Source organism: Mobula hypostoma, chromosome 6 (genome assembly GCF_963921235.1).
Source record: "Mobula hypostoma chromosome 6, sMobHyp1.1, whole genome shotgun sequence".
Lineage (NCBI taxonomy): Eukaryota > Metazoa > Chordata > Chondrichthyes > Myliobatiformes > Myliobatidae > Mobula > Mobula hypostoma.
The window spans coordinates 60776580-60793086 of NC_086102.1; the positions used below are offsets into that span (position 1 = coordinate 60776580).

The 16507-nt window shown below is 39.3% G+C and overlaps 1 protein-coding gene across 4 annotated transcripts in view; it reads left to right on the top strand.

Annotated features, from left to right (window-relative positions):
* The first annotated feature begins 319 nt into the window (after nt 1-319).
* The window catches only part of LOC134348062 (zinc finger X-chromosomal protein-like), a 34572-nt gene continuing 18384 nt past the window's right edge, over nt 320-16507 (top strand). The window contains exons 1-6 of one of the 4 annotated variants that reach the window (XM_063050872.1): nt 320-1412; nt 2945-3081; nt 9088-9171; nt 10063-10100; nt 12550-12647; nt 13812-14378. In XM_063050872.1, the coding sequence (XP_062906942.1) occupies nt 12581-12647; nt 13812-14378 (634 nt within the window). In that variant the 5' untranslated portion in view covers nt 320-1412; nt 2945-3081; nt 9088-9171; nt 10063-10100; nt 12550-12580. The remainder of the gene's footprint in view (nt 1413-2944; nt 3082-9087; nt 9172-10062; nt 10101-12549; nt 12648-13811; nt 14379-16507) is intronic. The other 3 variants (XM_063050873.1, XM_063050874.1, XM_063050871.1) reach the window with 3 other exon arrangements.

Consider the following 16507-nt stretch of genomic DNA (forward strand, 5'->3'; position numbering starts at 1 on the left):
ATACCTACCCTCAAGTTTCCATTCACGGCTTCAGTGAGGGGAAAGTGATCTCCAATCAACTCTTCGCCCAGGCACCACCCCCCTCCCCCCCCCCAGCCAACGTTCGAAAAACAGATGTGGTCTATTAAACTCAAGAATTCAAACTACAAGAACATGCAGCAAATTCAATCCCCTTGTCTTTAACGCCATCGCCCCATATTAACGAAAATCTCTACGAGAAAAACAATCCTGGCCTGAGATGTTCAGAGGAAAAGCGTGAGCGTTGCTTGGTGCAAATCAAATATTCATTTACTTTTTTTTCTGGGGAGGGGTGGTGTGGTACTGTCTGCTCTGCACATCACCCCTGAACAACTAGATACAAAATCGAAAAACTTAAAAGATTTTTATTATGGTAAAATGGTAGCCCGAGAGGGGAAAATGGCGGGGTCGGGTTGGGAATAATGAGACTCAATCCAATTACTGTGAACAATTCAGAACGTTTTAAGCGCCAGCGCCTTCAACACAGGGGCCAGGAGCATTATTTTCCCCGGCCACCTTGGAGTAAATGGCAGTCATCTTCTTTTCTCGCCCTTTGAGACTGTCCAATCGCTCGGGCGGCCTGGCACAACGGGCAACCCTTCCACTCGAAGTCTGGCCTCCGATCGCCGTGTCCTGACTGAGGTCAGAGCACACTGATTACAAGCCGCAGAGAGAAAATAAACTAAATTTAAACCCTCAAGGAGCTTGCAAGAGATCCCGGCCGAGTGACGAGTCTAGTTTCGCGGGAACCCATTATTAGGGCGTTAAACCTGGGAGGGCTTTGGTTGCTCTCCCGCTTCTGGCCTGACAGCACTTGCTTCTTCCGCATTTTCCTAGGGGTTAGACTCTGACGTTACGTATTACGACGGCGGCGGCGGCGGCAGCGAAGAGCCGAGTAGTCAGCCCCTCCTCCTCCTCCCCGCAGCCATCAAACAACAAAGCCTGATTGGCAGGGCTAGGCCCGACCCGACCCGCCAGCGCTCGGCCCAGCCAGGAAAGGCTGAGCCTAAACCAAGCCCAGGAAGGAGTCGAAACGAACCGAAATCGGCCTCCGCCCGCCCAACACACTCACCAGGTAAAGGTAAAGGCGCCGCTCCGGGCTCCCGACCGCCTCCCTCCGGACATGCGGCCGTTCTCCCGGGCGCGAACGGCGAGGCGGCACTGGCGTCTCAGCCCGAGCCCCGCCGTGGGAGTTAATGGCGGCCAGTAGGCCTCGAGGAGGCCGCAGTTAGGCCTCAAGCGATCAAACTTCTGGGAAAGGGCTCCGCTCTGGGTTCGAGGTTCAGGCCGCTCCGAAAATTATTTAAAAAAATATAAGGGAAAAACATCATGTTGCATGGAGGATTTGCTGGGTGGGCCCGAACGAGGTCGCCGCGCGCTCAGTGTTTTTTTAGGTAAATGTAGGCGTTAAGCAGTTGAAGCGAAGGTATATCTTGCGGCGGATGGCGGAGACAAAATGTCGGCGGTTGGAGCAAGGCGCCGGCGCCATCTTGGCGGTGAATGTGTTCTTTCTCCCTCTCACTGAGGGGCAGCACGGAGCCTGACCCTGCCAACCCACGGCCGCGTTACCTTCTGCTTTTCCCCCACTCTTTCTTCTCTCGCACAGCGTACGTAGAGAAGAGCTGGTGGGGCGGAGAGGAGATTAAAAAAAATCCAACGCTATTTTTAATTTATGAAAATAAAAGAAGGGCGCGCAGACGATCTGCCCCTCCGGAATCCCGTGGCGAAGTCCGTTGGTCTTGGCCGCTGTTCAGTCGGTGTCCCAGGAGTCGGCAGCTTGCATGCTTCAGCCAGCCCGCCATTTCAATATGGTTGTCGTCACGGTGGCCCTTTCGCGCCCTCCCTCCCTTCCTCTTTCTCTCTCTCTCTCTCTCTCTCCCCCTCTCTCCCTCTCTCTCTCTCTCTCGCTGTCAATGGGCGCCAAGCGTTGCGCGCCACTTGCTCTGACAGTAATTCGCACTGCGTCCTTCCGACCCTCCACTCGCCGCTACTCGGCACTGTCAAACACTGGGCGGCTTGATTCTCCTACCGCCGCCATTCATTGCCAGGTCACGACACTGTTCGTCGGGAATGCCCTGCTGTGTCCATCTTCATCCCAGTGTCCTACACCTCGGGCTTAATCGTAGCGATATCAAAAGAGATATTGTGCACTCAGTATATTCTGGGCTACTTCAAAGTAGTTCAGAATCGCCCGTGAACATAGGTCATTTTGATGCTATGGGAACTGGTTATTTTAATGTTTTCCCAGTACAATGCTTGAAACATTACCATAATGAATTTGGACTTAATCGGTTAAAAAAAACACTCGTTTGGTCCGGGGTAGGATAGGTACTTTTGCCTCATTTGCATTTGCTATTTTCTTACCGATTCACGTAGCAGTGATCCTATGTCTTGTCTTTTCCCTATATTTGTTGGCTGGAACAAATCCAATTTTCGGAGATGAGAAGCCTATATTTAAATAGATGCAATACTTGATATTGCATATAATAATATAACTGCTATACCCTATAACTGCTTTGTTTCTATCAAATTGTATACCGAGAAGATGAAAAGGCTTTGATTTCTGAAAGCAAATTCCATACGTTTAAGAAATTTCTTCAGTGTCTGCATGTGAATAGTTTACACCATGGCATGAAATATTTTGTTCAGCCATTTACTTTCTTCAACATAACCATGGGGTATAAATGTTAAAAGAAGATATGGGAAAACTCAGATATGCCTATATTTATGAAGAATGCACAACTTTTGAACACAGAAAAAAATCAAGCTTAATTTTACTGATTTTATCTAGATGGCCAAGTAATTTTCTGTAGTGAGTGGTGCAGGCTTTTTAATAGTTTTTCTCATTTTCCCTCAGTATTGTGCAGTTTACAGTGATTTTTAATATCAGTAAATGTATATTTAACAATATCATGTTTTGGGACAGGACACTGTTTCTGTTGAGGTACAGGCTGGACAATCACAGAAGAACAGAGCTGCTAGTAACAGAACTTGGAGCAAGAATGCTGATATAGTTATGAAAGGCTGTAACAGGAAAGATATTAGCTTCCATGATGCGTGTGGGTAAGGAGCAAGAGATCATGATTAATCTGATTTGAAGTGCTTTACTCATTGTATGTCAATCTATCTGTGTAATTGTAAATATTGAAAAGTTGTGCTTCTACCACCGTGTGGAGGAGAGGGTTTTAAGAATATTTGGGGATTTTTGGGCCCCAAATTGAAGGAGGCCCAGAGGAGATTTATGAGAATGATCCTGGGGATGAAATGGATTAATTTAGGAGCGTTGATGGCTCTGGACCCATACTTGCGGAAGTTTAGAAGGGTGGTGGGGAACAGTGGGGGCCTCTCATTGAAACCTACTGGATATTGAAAGGTGTGGATTGAGTGGATATGTAGGTGATGTTTACAGTAATGGGAGGGTATATGACTACAGGACATGGCTGCAGAATAAAAGGATGAGGAGGAATTTCTTTTGCCAGAAGGTGGTGCATCTGTGGAATTCATTGCCTCAGACCTCCGTGGAGGCAATGTCATTAGTATATTTAAAACAGGTTCTAAATTGATCAAAAGTTACAAAGAGAAGGCAGGAGAACGGGGTTGAGGGGGAAGAATAACCAGAATGAATGGCAGAGCAGAGTCGATGGGCTGAATGGCCTACTGCTTCCATGTCTTATCATCTTATGGTAATTGAAAATATCCCACTGAAAGAGACTGAATACAGATCATAACAGCTTCTAAAATGTGTAAATTGTAAAGTTTTAGGGATGGTAATTCCAAGGAATGCCAGAAAAATTGTAAAAGTATTAAATACTTCTGTATTTGTCATCATGAGGGAAAAATCAATCAAAATGTGGAAAGAGTATGGAACCAAGGATCCACCTGGAGCAAGGAAATTAATAAAATATTAAATAACAAATGGGATTAATTCAAAGTCATCTCAATAGGTTTCATTAGTTTTAGTTTTCCATAGATTGCAGAATTATCTTTTTGAAATAAAAAAAGTGACAAACACATCTTAAGCAGAGTTGGAAGAAAATATATTGTTTGAGTTAGCAATATCTATTCTATTTAGTGAGCCTCCCATGTCTGGTGTGTCTGTATGTAAGAATGACTTTCCCAACTAGCTACCTGAGTTTATGCTGCATCTTCAATCCTTTGTTCATTGTAGCCTTTCATAGACCCACTTGGCACACCTGCTCATGTTTTGATCACACCTGATCAGCTCCTGGCCACACACCTGCCTGTAGTACTGGGGTCAGGGACTTGCTTGTTTCCGTTGACTCCACATGTGTTTACACTGCTGATCCCATGAGATGACAATAGAATTTTTTGAGCACCTGATGTCAGAATCTCAGCAGCATAGAATGCAGATTCTATGAGATGAATCAGTATGGAAACATAATTTGGGTGTGAGGGAGTGTTATCTTGAGTTCAAATAGGAATGAAACTGCAAAACAAATGCTGAGAATTTGTTGAAAGCAAGGTTGTTGTGTTCCTGCTTATTTAATGTTATGTTTCTTAAGCTACGCTTGAAGGCACTTTACACGTGTTTTCAGATTGTTACTTAGAAACATAGAAAACAGGTGCAGCAGTAGGCCATTCGGCCCTTCGAGTCTGCACCACCATTTATTATGATCATCCAATTCAGAACCCTGCACCAGCCTTCCCTCCATACCCCCTGATCCCTTTGGCCACAAGGGCCATATCTAACTCCCTCTTAAATATAGCCAATGAACTGGCCTCAACTGTTTCCTGTGGCAGAGAATTCCACAGATTCACCACTCTCTGTGTGAAGAAGTTTTTCCTAATCTCGGTCCTAAAAGGCTTCCCCTTTATCCTCAAACTGTGACCCCTCGTTCTGGACTTCCCCAACATCGGGAACAATCTTCCTGCATTTAGCCTGTCCAATCCCTTTAGGATTTTATACATTTCAATCAGATCCCCCCTCAATCTTCTAAATTCCAACAAGTACAAGCCTAGTCGATCCAGTCTTTCATCATATGAAAGTCCTGCCATCCCAGGATTCAATCTGGTGAACCTTCTTTGTACTCCCTCTATGGCAAGGATGTCTTTCCTCAGATTAGGGGACCAAAACTGCACACAATACTCCAGGTGTGGTCTCACCAAGGCCTTGTACAACTGCAGTAGTACCTCCCTGCTCCTGTACTCGAATCCTCTTGCTATGAATGCCAGCATACCATTTGCCTTTTTCACCGCCTGCTGTACCTGCATGCCCACTTTCAATGACTGGTGTATAATGACACCCAGGTCTCGTTGCACCTCCCCTTTTCCTAATTGGCCACCATTCAGATAGAAATCTGTTTTCCTATTTCTGCCACCAAAGTGAATAACTTCACATTTATCCACATTAAATTGCATCTGCCATGAATTTGCCCTCTCACCCAACCTATCCAAGTCACCCTGCATCCTCCTCACAGCTAACACTGCCACCCAGCTTCGTGTCATCCGCAAACTTGGAGATGCTGCATTTAATTCCCTCATCCAAGTCATTAATATATATTGTAAACAACTGGGGTCCCAGCACTGAGCCTTGCAGTACCCCACTAGTCACTGCCTGCCATTCTGAAAAGGTCCTGTTTATTCCCACTCTTTGCTTCCTGTCTGCTAACCAATTCTCTATCCACATCAATACTTTACCCCCAATACCGTGTGCTTTAAGTTTGCACACTAATCTCCTGTGTGGGACCTTGTCTAAAGCCTTTTAAAAATCCAAATATACCACATCCACTGGTTCTCCCCTATCCACTCTACTAGTTACATCCTTAATGCTGATTGTCAATGTTCCACTGAGTTACCATACTGAGAATTCCAATTTTAATAAAGTATTGTCAAACAAGAGTGTTCATGTATGCCCTCTTGGTTTCAAAAGATTTGAATTACTGTCGATTGAAGTAAATTTGTGAATTTTACTTGTGGAGAAACTGGAACAAGAGTGCCATCTAGCACCACATCATCTTCCTACATGTTAACACATAGATTTAACCATTACACATGCTCCAAAAATGATCAATTTCTGCAGAGAAAAATATGAAAATATTGCTGAAATAAACACCATCAGTTGGAAATATTCAGTAAGTTAAATGATATGTGGAGAGTGTCAGACGAGCAGATGTTTATGGTCTAGATCTTGAATCAGCTGAGCAATGAGGTGGTTGAATGTCATCTACTTGTTCTTCAAGGACACTGTCTTTCATGCTTCAGAATGAATCAACTGGCTTCCTGGAAATGCTGCATCCGCCCCTGCATGCTTGCATCTATATGGGTTGTATGTCGAGAGCCTGTTGATCTGAACCTTTGCATTCCAAAGATGGGCATTGAGGTCTGAAAGATGACTGCAGCTGAGGTCCTAAATGCAGCCTTGGGCTTTGTCTGAAGGCAAAGCTGGAGTTAGAGGTTTCCTTTTATCAAAACTGCTATCAGTTCAGTGAAGAAAAATATTCAGTTATTGCCTATTTGATACATTCTTCTCTATCATAATGACAACTAGAGAGCAGTTTGGTAAGCATGTTTCATTTGTAAACAGTTTGCATTAACTTATTCACCAGGAAGTATGAGCACAAAATTTGTCAAAAGCAATTAAATTTTTTTCTGTTAAGGAAATGGGAAATATGTTGGTTAGAGGGTTTGTAAGATACTGGGAGACTAAAACATAAAACTCAGTCTTTGAACCTGAAGGCATTCAGCATTTTAAGATAATACAGTTGAGTACCCCTTTATCTGAAATGCTTGGAGCTGGAAGTATTTTGGATTTGTAATAGTTAATGAAATAACTTGGTTGCTATCATTTCTGACTGAATTTATGTGTTACTGGTAAGCAGTCTTTATCTTACACTTCTTCATCACACATATGTACTTAACAACCAAAATTATTACATACCATTAATATAATGAAAATATAATATGTGCCGGGTTAACAAAAGCAGCATCAGGAGAATACACGAATCAGCTGTTGAACAACACACAGCGGCAGTTTCCACCTATAATGCCGTGTTGTGATTAAAAGGTTACAGAACACTAACTTTTTTAAAGGTTTTATCTAAGATAAAAGATAAGCAGCACTCTAGACTTGTTCTTGTATTAGATTTTCATCAGCGACGCTTCAAAAATTTAATGCCATGCCTTTTCTTTAAGTTCTGCTACCAACTTGCTGAATATTCACAATTACCCTCAATGTTCAGTTTGCTATGATAGATCTTGTTTCATGAGCAGCGTATGTTCATTCCAACGTTGACAATACACAATTGAGATCTTCATTTTTCTCTTTATTGCCGTGTTTTTATATTTTTCATTAACATCTGTTCATTACATATGTGAGGACACTTGTCAGGACTGTTTGCTGTGCAAAGATGTGTGTATTACTTGAGAACGTTCCCAGTGTCTTGTGGAATTTTGCATTTGTGATATCAGCACTCAAGAAAAAAAAAGAATTTTGAATAAGGGGTATCCAACCTGTAGTAACTTTGGGGCTAATTTACGTAAGTGAGGATTGCAAAAAAATGCAGCACCGTATTTAATTGCAAATGATCAAATACAGCCCTTTGAAAGAAGACTAAGCTGGAAGCACAAAAGAAACTATTACACCACCCACCTCCCCTCCCCTAACACTTACTTGTCATTGGCTGGGCATGTGTGGTGATCCATTGCAGTGATTCCACATGCAACAGCATGGTCTTAATGGATATGTTCATCTGTTCTTTTCTGGCTAACTGGCCGGGAGGGGAGCTAGGAAATCATTTTACTTCATATCATTTTTTTAAATGTTGATCCTTTGATGTTTAATTAGTATATTTTAGTGACATAATCAACAGCTTTCAAAACAACAAAAAAATGATTGTAGTAGATTAGCAGACTACTAATTTTGAGGGATAATGAGAGAGAGGTACTTTGGAAATCCAAGTTGCTGCAGATATTTTTGAGCTACCTTGATGTTACATAGCATCACAAGGGATCCTGATAATTTACCACATATCTGTTCTACTCCTGAGATTAGGCTTCACGTTATCAATCCTCGCCCTAAAGCAAGAGTTACCCACAGTTGATCTGAAGTTACTTTGCCTATGGCATGTCTTTTTCTGTATTGTAGAACTGGAGAGATTTCTTAGGGTGAAAACCAGTAAGTCACTCCAGATGTGCAATTCCCGACTTTTGTCATGCTTACAATTCAATATGATTTGTACAATAAGTATGGTCAGAAAGATACAAGTCCCAGGGTAATCTCTGGAGGGTTCTTGCCCTAGGAGTGCTTATATTGGGTATTCCCAGAGCAAGTAGCTTCTACTGTGGTAGCAGACCAAGATGCCTGGCAGACAAAGTTAATTGTTTACATTCCCTCTTTGGTATAAGTACTGCTCTCAGTGGAATATCAGTGACTAAAGGGCCTATTTAGTCTTCTTTTATAGTATACAGTTCTGTAGAGGAAGGGAGCTTTTCATGTGTAATATAAAACTAAAGCCCATCTGCCCTCTGGTGGATGTGAAAGGTAGAGTTGGAAATTTCACTGGTATGCTGATCCCTTAACTAAGCTGCCAAATTTTTTTTAAAAAGCTAGGTCCATGATACTTCATTCATACAACTGTTGAATGCATGTTGACTGTTAGTTCATGACCTTTACAACAATGATTAGAGCTCTAGTTATGATACTGAACTTCCCATTTATCAGAAACTATCTTGCTGTAGCTTATTCTTTTCCCTCATTCTTACCAATGCTTCTATTTTTCATGGTGGATAATTAATTGACATTAGATGTTTTATGTCTACATAAACGGATCACCTTTATTTGAAATCCTGTATGTGTATGTTTTGGCACATTTACACACAGTCTTTTGACATGGAAAAAAGGAGGCTTGTAGTTATAGTCGTCTTTCACAGCCATGGGAGATTCCAGAGTTTATGGTTTGTGAAATTTTACCTTTGAAATCTAAACTATCATGTAGGGAATTTAAATGTTAGATTCAGGTACAGTAGGCATGTTTTATAAATGGGTGTGCAGATTTTGTGGTCTGATTAAGTAATGATATTGAATTTGACTTTATTTCCTTCTTTTACCAGGTGGCTTATTCATGTAGATGCATCTGAAAACCTATGTCCAAATGGTGATTGACATCTATACACAGTGAAAAATTAGTTTGAATGGTAATTATTTTTAAAGAGATGTGTTCTTAAATAACAAGTCTGAAGGGTCTATGCAAAAACAGCTGTGTATGTCATTATGATCTTAAGAAGAAAGTTGTAAGAGATATTTCATGGAAAAGGGCATAAATGAACATTACAGTTTTACACACGTGTTCTGGTTCATGGCCTCAACTTCACTTTTCCTCGCATTTCCAAATCTTTTGATTTATTGTAGTTCATGTCTTGTCATCTAAAAATTATTGGTTATTGACTTCAGTATTCAAAGTCCTCAAAAGTCCAAATATTTAGAAATTTCCTGATGAATAATCTCTTTGTTTCAACCTTAATTAGTTGACCCTTTGTCTGAGATTATATCCTCTCGTTGTGGACTCCACTTTTAAAGGAAATATCCTCATAGTGTTTATTACAGTGTTTAGGAAGTCCTCTCAGAATCTTAATATTTTTCAATGATACCATTTCACATTCTTTGAATCCACAAAGTATATAAGCACTTTTAACTCAATTTTTCCTCATGGGAAGAACACTTCATGTATTTTCCTCCAGTGCCTTTCCTGTCACTCAGCTGAGATCTAGTCATCAAGTTACATTCTTGTCTATCCCGTTGTATTCAGCCACCAGGGATGAGTTTCTTTCTGTGTTTTCAGCATTGTCTCTTGTTCCTCAGAGATCTGTACTTATACCTTTCTGTCTCTAATGTTGCCCAAGTAATAAATTTGTTTCCCACAATTCCCACATACACCCTTCTTTAAGTAAGGAAATCAAGCGCAAGGCACTGGCTCGAGATTTCTGTTACAGATGTCCATTGTTTATTTTTTTCTTGAAAGGTTAGCTTTTATGCTGATACATTTATTTGCAGGCCTGGTAAACTAAAATTCCTTTCTTTGACCTTAGCTTATAGCAGAGAACATTTGAAGGAAGGCCGGGCTAAGGTAAGAAATATTTTTTAAGAGAATTTAACCTTAAACATGAAGATGGTAGTTTAGTCAAAAGACAAGATTTTCCCTCTTCTAATAAAAATATTTTGGTTACTTCATTTTATTGCATGAATAATTGAAGTGAATTCGCTGAGCTTGAAGCTCAAATTTTTACTTCATTAACACTCTTCACCAGTCTGGGGCCAACCAAATATATTAGATGCAGTGTGAATGATATTTCAGTTATTTGGACAAATGAATATGCCGCCTTTAATTAACTACAGCCTTCAGCAGCGAATATCAGGCAGATGTGGTTTCTAAATACATTTTCCAAATTAGGTGCTACATAAGTACACCCATGTAAGTTTTTATAATTGATATAACTGTACAAATGAGCTGTTGTTTTCTGTGCCTATCTTTTCCTTTTCAACCAATCCGTGCATTCTTTGATACTGTTGAACATTTTATTTTCCACCAGTGCCTTTCCTGTCACACAGCTGGGATCTAGTCATCAAGTTACATTCTTGTCTACCCAATTGTATTCAGTCACCAGTGATGTTTCTTTTCATGTTTCCAGCATTGCCTCTTCGGTTCCTCAGAGATCTGTACATGTACTCTTCTGTTTCTTATGTTGCCCATTAGCAAGGTTATTAAATTCAAGTCATATTAGTTTCAACAGAGGAAATCCAGCTTTGCTTCAACATCTCTCCTGACCTCAACATTTGTAAAATATCTGATTGTTTCTTTAACTTTTAACAAAGCACAAAATTGAAAATGGGTCTCTATTCCTTAGCTATTAACTCCATACACCCTTCCTGGCTACTGAAGCAGATTGTTCACAATCTTAGTGTCATATTTGATTCCAAATGAATTTCTTACATTGTATCCATGTCTGCAGTAAGTCATATTTCTTCAGCTCTGTAGTACAATATCACATATTTTAAACTCCAAATTTAAATGCACTACCATTGCTGACACAATTCCATCAATTACCGAAGTCTTAAGTCCCAGAGTAGCTTTCTCAAATCTCTCTGCCTGTTTACTTTGCTTTCCTTTTCCACAACTTTTACTTGTGTCTTGAAGTTCTTGGAGGAATGAAATATCTCCAACTGTGGTTTGGTGTTAGTTTTTTAAAATATTGCTCATATTAACATTTAAATCTAAAATACACATTTGGGGGGAGCTGAAATAACTATTCATTGCCAGATAACCAGCAAATAGTGTTTGTAGGAGGCATTGGTCAATACAAAGTAGATGAGGAACCGTCACCTATTAAGACATTAGACTTGGGAAATAATCTTCCATTTTCCTGATTGATTGTAAGTTGAAAGTCTATGCAGACTGTATTAAAATAAAAGCAACCAATGAGACTGCAGATTAAACAAGTTATCTTTATTCTCACTTTCCTGTTTCCTTTCTTCGGATACTGCCTTTAAGGTAGGGTGATGTGGAGGTACTTTATACTAAAGCCAATAGATGTCATTGTCTCGGACAATTTTCTGTTTATTTATAAGTGTTTAACAATGGTATTTTAATATTGAACTATAAGAGACAAGACAATAGTGATTAATATGTTCATTTGTGTACTTGCAACTAGACTGAGCTTTAAGCTTCAGAAAGCTACAAAATGGCAGAAAATTAGCAAACGGAGTTTAATCCATTTCCCTTCTTAGTTTTCATAATCTGTCTACTGCCAGATCGCTGATGCTTTGAAATTACATTCTGTGAGACATACTGTGTAGTTTATTACATACGTTGTCTCCATTGATTTTCTTTCCTTCCCTATAGGGAAATGGTAATCTGCTGTTTGCTACTTCCTTCCATCACAATTGAGATTGGGGATTTTGACTAGAGTTTACAGATGTGAATGCAATTCTACGCATGCAAAGATTGCTTTTTTAGTACTGCTTCTTATATTTGTTATTTTTAAAGAATTGAGTCCCTTGAATTGAAAGGTTATTGGAACTTTGCGCTGTGAGTGTGAGAGAAATAATAATGAACACATGGTTGTTTTTGTAGGTTCGATAGCTGATTACTAAATAGCATGGTTCAGAAAAGTAATTTAATAGCCTAGCTATTAAAATTTTCTTAATTTCTGAACAATGAAATCTGAGTAAATATGGTCTAGCTGTAACATTTCAATTTTTGATTCCCATTAATGGCCAAATATTGCATGAAATATCCCAAATTCTAAAAACATGTATTATTCTTTCTTCATTTACGTTTCATAGATCCTTGGCATATCTAAGGAGTACTGACGTTTTGAAATTAGCGGCGAAGTGTAGCAGATAGTTAAATGTACATTTTGCCTAATTTTCGATTCCTATTACTGGCCAAATTGCATATGAACTATCCAAATTCTTTCAGGAGCAGTGTATTGTGATTATTCAATTTGAGTACAAACTGATGTGACAATCAAAATATTTTGTAAAGCATTCTTTAAACTTCTTTATTTGTTTAACAGATACCCTGGTGACTGATGAAATTTGCAGACCATGGATGAAGATGTAGGAGGGCTTGAACTGCAACAACAGGAGCCCAAGGTGATTTTTGATAACACAGGTAATAAACAATCTATATTATTTACTGGAATATTAAGAATATTTGAGCAATATTTATATACAGAAAGTGGTAAAATTAGTTAGCTCCATCTCGGGTACTAGCCTCCGCAGTACTTAAGACATCTTCAAGGAGGGTGCCTCAGGAAAGCAACGTCTAATATTAGGACCCCATCACCCAGGGCATGCCCTCTTCTCGTTGTTACCATCAGGAAGGAGGTACAGAAGCTTGAAGGCACATACTCAGCAATTCAGGAACAGCTTCTTCCCCTCTGCCATACGATTTCTAAATGGACATTGAACCCATGAAAAATACCTTACTTATTTTTAAATATTAGTTCTGTTTTGCACTATTTTTAGTCTGTTCAATATTCATATATATACACTTACTGTAATTCATTTACTTTTTTCTCCCTTTCTATATTATCATGTATTGCATTGAACTGCTGCTGCTGAGTTAACAAATTTCATGATATGTCAGTCATAGTAAGCCGGAATCTGATTCTGAGTATGTTTTTAATTTGAAAGTTTTATTTTTCGATTTGCCATTATATGATTTAAGCACTGGACAGTTATAAAGCTATCTAAGACTTGTGCTATATATTTCTAGTGTACATCCTCCACTCATGAGCAAAAGAAAATACTCTGATAAACAATTGATGCAAAGGACTTGGAAATGTCAGTTATATTTTTTCCGTGGTCCTCATGGACACTTTTACTGTCAAATTCATATACAGGATCTCTCAGACAATAAATTGAATAACTATTCTGTCTTACTGGTTGTGTTTGTAGAATGAATGTGAGAGCTAGAAGAAGCAAATAGGGAAGATTAATTTCTCCAAACCAAGGTTTCAAAAAGAGAAGGCATTTATTTAAAGTCATTTGGTGAATATTTGGAAAGGCAGTGAGGGAGAATGTTTCCACCACAGGGTGGCAGGTGTTCACAGGTAGGATGGTAGAGACAACAATCTGCATTGCATAAAAACTTGAGAAGTTGTGATCTGCAGAGCCAAGTGTTGTAAGATGGGGTTCAACTTGATAGTTTTATATTGATTGTAATGGACAAAATGACAGTCCTGTGTCATAATTTTGATGCTTGTTTGCTTATTATAGTAAAATAACCAGGTTTTGTTTGTGCATATTAATTGATTTTTTTTTAATTTTTTAGTTCATGAAGTGACTTCACAGCATATTGATGGACATCATATTCTTGTGGAAGTTCAAGAAACCGTCTTTGTAGATTCCACTATTGACCCAGAATCCCACTTTGTTTCTGATGACACTGACTCTGTTGTAATACAGGATGCCATTGAAGACGTAGTGGCTGAAGATGTCCACTGCCCTGATATTATTGAGGAACCAGAAACCATAATTGTTCCTGAACAAGTACTGGACACAGATGTTGGCACAGAGGAAACGCTGACTACAATCCCTGAAGACGTATTAGCTTCTGACATTACCTCAGAGGCCATGTGTGTAGCTGAACATGTACTGACAAGTGAGTCGATACATGTGTCTGATATGGCCACTGCTGAGCACATTGCAGTCAGTGAAGCTGAAATAGTCACAGATGCCTTATTGCCTGATGTAGAAGAGGTTCTGGTGACAGACTCTACTGCGGAGACTGTGATAGATGCACGCAGTTTACACCTTCAGAGTCAGGAGACAGTTCCCGTAACCATCGAGGCTCCAGTAGGAAATAAAGGCACTAGTGAAGATTATTTAATGATTTCCTGTAAGTGACGAGAGAGGTAGGCCTTTGGCACATGGAAAATGAATGGAATTTGTTCTTTATCCCTGCACAAAAGTTGACTCAATCATAATGTTTCACTTGATATTATAAAATTATTTTGTTTGTGAAACTTTTGAATATTTCATTCAAGTCTAAAAAGTGATTGCAATCTAAATTAATTTGAGTAAGTCTTACTTTATAATTGTAAAATATATGAAATGGATTCATTCTTTGTCACACTTTGTGGGAATTCCAGAAGTTTATGACCCTCTGAAAGAAGAAATTCCCATCAATTCAGTCTTAAGTGAGCAACTCCCTTTTTATCTGAAACCGTAGTCCCTATTTCTGGAATCCTTCACAAAGGAACCATCTTACCAGTATCTATCCTACTAAAGTGCCTCAACCTTTCATGTTTCTGTTACATCACTTGTTCTTCTAGATGCCGATGTAAAGATCCTACTTTCTGAATGTTTCCTCAAGACAAGCCCCTTCCTCCCATGAATCAACCTGCTTGAGCAGCCTTCCACGTATTAAGAGATCTGAATTGTACACATTGCCAATATTTGTGCCATTGGCACATTTACAGTATATACAATAAATGTGCCAATATTCCACTTGCCATCATCATTGTTTACTTTGCTGACATACTAGCTTCTCATGTTTAGTGTGTGAGTATTCTGTGTGTCTCTGTTCGTATCTTGCTTTCCCAACTCCCTTTATATCTTCAGTACATTTCGATGCCATATTCTTGTTCACTTTAATGTCATTAATGGAGGCTGTAAATATTTGGGATTTGGATACTGTGATAATTTTGGCACTGCCAGAGTTGCAGTTTCCATATCTGCAAATTATGCACTATCTTCTATTGTTTGGTCACTATTTCCCAATGCACAAAGTCCTTCTCAAGTTTGCTTGTCCACCCTGAGCCCATGATTTACACCATGAATTTTTAATACTAAAATGGTTTAAATTGCAAGCCCCTTTGAAAAAAAATTCAAACTCAGTGTGGGTAGGATAGCTAAAACTGGCCCTCAAGCTAAATGGTGAATGTTCCTGGTTTCATGGCTTAAAATCATGAATTGCAATTATATGTGTTGTGTGAAAGGGTTTAGAACATGCCTTTTGAGTTCAGACAAATTTTCATCATGTGCTCAGTCCCAAAGAGCAAGTAAATTTGAGATGGATTTTTAGCTGTGGGGAAAAATAAAAGTTGTTTATTCTCCTATATTAAATATGTACTTGCAAGAATCTAGCTCAGTGAAATACAAGAGTGGATGGAGGATGAGGGCATTCAAACAGTTGAGTCTGCTCCACCATTCAATGCAATCATGGCTGGTCCTCTGTCTCAGTACTAATGTGGGATTATAGGATTAGTATAAATTGTCAAAAATGTTGGCCTGGACATGGTGGGCCAAAGGGCTTGTTTCTGAACTGTACGATTCAACTATTCTAATATTCTTGTTCTCTCCAAACCCTTGATCCTTTTTTGTATATAACAATCTGCCTATCCAATTCTTTAACTTATTCATGGTCTTTTGTGGTAGAAAATTACACCTTTTCGTCACCATTTGAATGAAGAAATTTCTCCTTGTTTCTGGTCCAAATGCCTTGCCCAGATTGTGGCTCCTAGTTCTAGGTACCCAGGCATGAAAAATGCCGTCTCCATATCTAGGTAATCTAGCCTTATCAGAATTGTGATGAACATTTCTGGTACTCCTATAGCAAGTAAATCCCTTTTCTAAGACATGAAAACCAAAACTGCACACACTCCAGATGAATCTTCATAAGACTTTGTACAACTGCAGTCAGATATTCTTGCTTTTGTACTCAAAACCTCTTACAATGCCACATGCCTTATGAACTGCTCGCTGCACCTACACATTTGTTTTCAGTGAAGAATTGTGAAATCTAGTCCATGAGCTTAAAAAGGTAATTTTGGTTTAGGATGGTCATGGATTAACTGATTTTAACTGCCTGTATTATATCCAGTCCTTAGAATGAATGGAGTATAAGGCTGGTGGGGTTTACGTCCTTACGTATGAAATAAAAATAATTTAATTTTATATTCAATATGTGCTTTGCTATTGAAATAGTAGGTGTATTGTTGGTTCACTGGCATCACTTGGGTGCAA